The sequence below is a fragment of the Rhinopithecus bieti genome, unplaced genomic scaffold (genome assembly GCF_001698545.2).
Source record: "Rhinopithecus bieti isolate Rb0 unplaced genomic scaffold, ASM169854v2 scaffold_7673, whole genome shotgun sequence".
Lineage (NCBI taxonomy): Eukaryota > Metazoa > Chordata > Mammalia > Primates > Cercopithecidae > Rhinopithecus > Rhinopithecus bieti.
Genome location: NW_016806375.1, coordinates 1,478,184 through 1,479,914, shown reverse-complemented (window position 1 = coordinate 1,479,914; position 1,731 = coordinate 1,478,184). Strand labels below are relative to the sequence as shown.

Below are 1,731 nucleotides of genomic sequence, written 5' to 3'. Positions count from 1 at the left end.
AAAAAAAAAAAAAAAAAAAAAAAAAAAAAAAAAGAAAAAAAAAAGAATTAATGGTGAATTATTCTCTATAGAAAATGTTTACATTGATGTTGAAACTACCTTAAATGCTAACTGCACAATATCTCTTTCTGAAGATTTTAGGTAGTTTACTTAACTACTTCCCTTTTGGAATTCTGAGGTTCTATTTTATTTTTCCTATTATAAATAATTCCATAATGAACATCATTGTACTTCATATTATCTCTGGTAGGCCTGTTTCCGACAATGGCTGTGCCACATGTGAAATTGCTAGTTCAGATGCTACAAATGCGTTTATGGCCACTGAGCAAAACTTAAGATCACCAGACATCTGCTTCTAAACATGGAAACTGGTAGCTTCCCCTTTTTCAACAGGACACAAACCCGAAGCTCCTTCTATGCCCTCTAGTCCTAACACATGCTTACCTATCACCTAACGCATCCTCTGTTCTTTCCTGTCCATAAAACGCTGCCCAGCCCTACATGACTACACGACCCTGGGCTGGTCCCATTGCCCTTCGGACCTCATCAGTCACCATGTTGCCCAGTTGGAGGGTGGCATGACTGAAGTGCTGGACCAGAGGATATCCTACAGCCCTTCCTGGAGGGGAGGTAGCGCCCTGGGCGCTGAAACCAAGCGCAGGGTCTTGGCAGGGCGCATTCACTTCGCCGGTAGACCTGGGGGCTCAAAGCAATAGAACTACAGCTTGGAGCTCCAGGGAGGACCCAAGACACCGCAGCCCTTCTCCATCTAGATCCCGAGATTGGCCCCTGGACCCCACTCCCAGCCTTCACTCCATCTCCCCTGCAGCCTCTCTTCTTGCCCGCGGCTCACCTAGTCCACCCTCCAGACCTCATTCGGACTTCCCATTCGTCCCAGTGGAGGGGTCGCCCAAACCCCTCAGGGTCTTCTTTCCCCCTCTGCTTTTTTTTCCCGCGCCGTCCAAGCCAGTCTCACTCTCCACAGTCTGGAAGGGATCGGCTACCCCCAACATTGCGACTACCTTGCAAGATCCCCCATCACCTCCTCCGCATGTCTTTCCACGTATCTGTATGTGGTTGTCCCTCTGTCTTTCCCGCCATGACTGGCTTCCCGTCCTATTTCACCCACCCTTCCTCCCATGGATCCGCGAGTCCTCTGGCCCTGGACCTTTCATTTTATTAGTCCGTCCTTCTCATGATAGCACCTCTATCCTTTCTAGGTCCCCTCATATGCCGCTCCTCCAAGTCTGTCCCTCAGCGTCCCCTTCCGCGTCTCAACTGGCTGTCCCCGAATGTGTTCCTCTGTTCCTGGAGTCTGGCCCTCGGTCCAGCCAGGTTCCTGCTCACCATCCCTCCCCGGGGCCGGAGAGTCTGCGGCCCGGTTCCCAGTTCTCGCCGGGGTAACTCTTTCCTCTTCCACTTTCTCTACTTTGAACCCATCCCAGCAGAGTCCAGGAAGTAGCCTAGCGCCGGAGACTGGCGGCGGTGACGCCCAATGGGACGCGCCAGCGGCGGCAGCAGCCCCGCCCAGAGAGCAAATGAGACCAATGGTCGCGTGAAGGTGGGACTTCCGTTGTCCCGCGGAGGGCGGGGGGAGCGAACTGTTGTGGTGCGGCGCGTTCGGCGGGCGGCGGCCGGGCGGCCCTGGGGCTGCAGCGGGACTCGGGGCGCAGCTGAGCTGCTGCAGGGGTGGAGTGGGCCGGACGAGCCGCGGGGCCCGGGTGCCGCGGG

The 1,731-nt window shown here is 54.5% G+C and overlaps 1 protein-coding gene across 1 annotated transcript in view; it reads left to right on the top strand.

Moving 5' to 3' along the window:
- The first annotated feature begins 1,495 nt into the window (after positions 1–1,495).
- SAP30L (SAP30 like) overlaps positions 1,496–1,731 on the top strand; it is a 15,082-nt gene continuing 14,846 nt past the window's right edge. The window contains exon 1 of the mRNA XM_017875847.1: positions 1,496–1,721. Within this exon, the coding sequence (XP_017731336.1) occupies positions 1,496–1,721 (226 nt within the window). The remainder of the gene's footprint in view (positions 1,722–1,731) is intronic.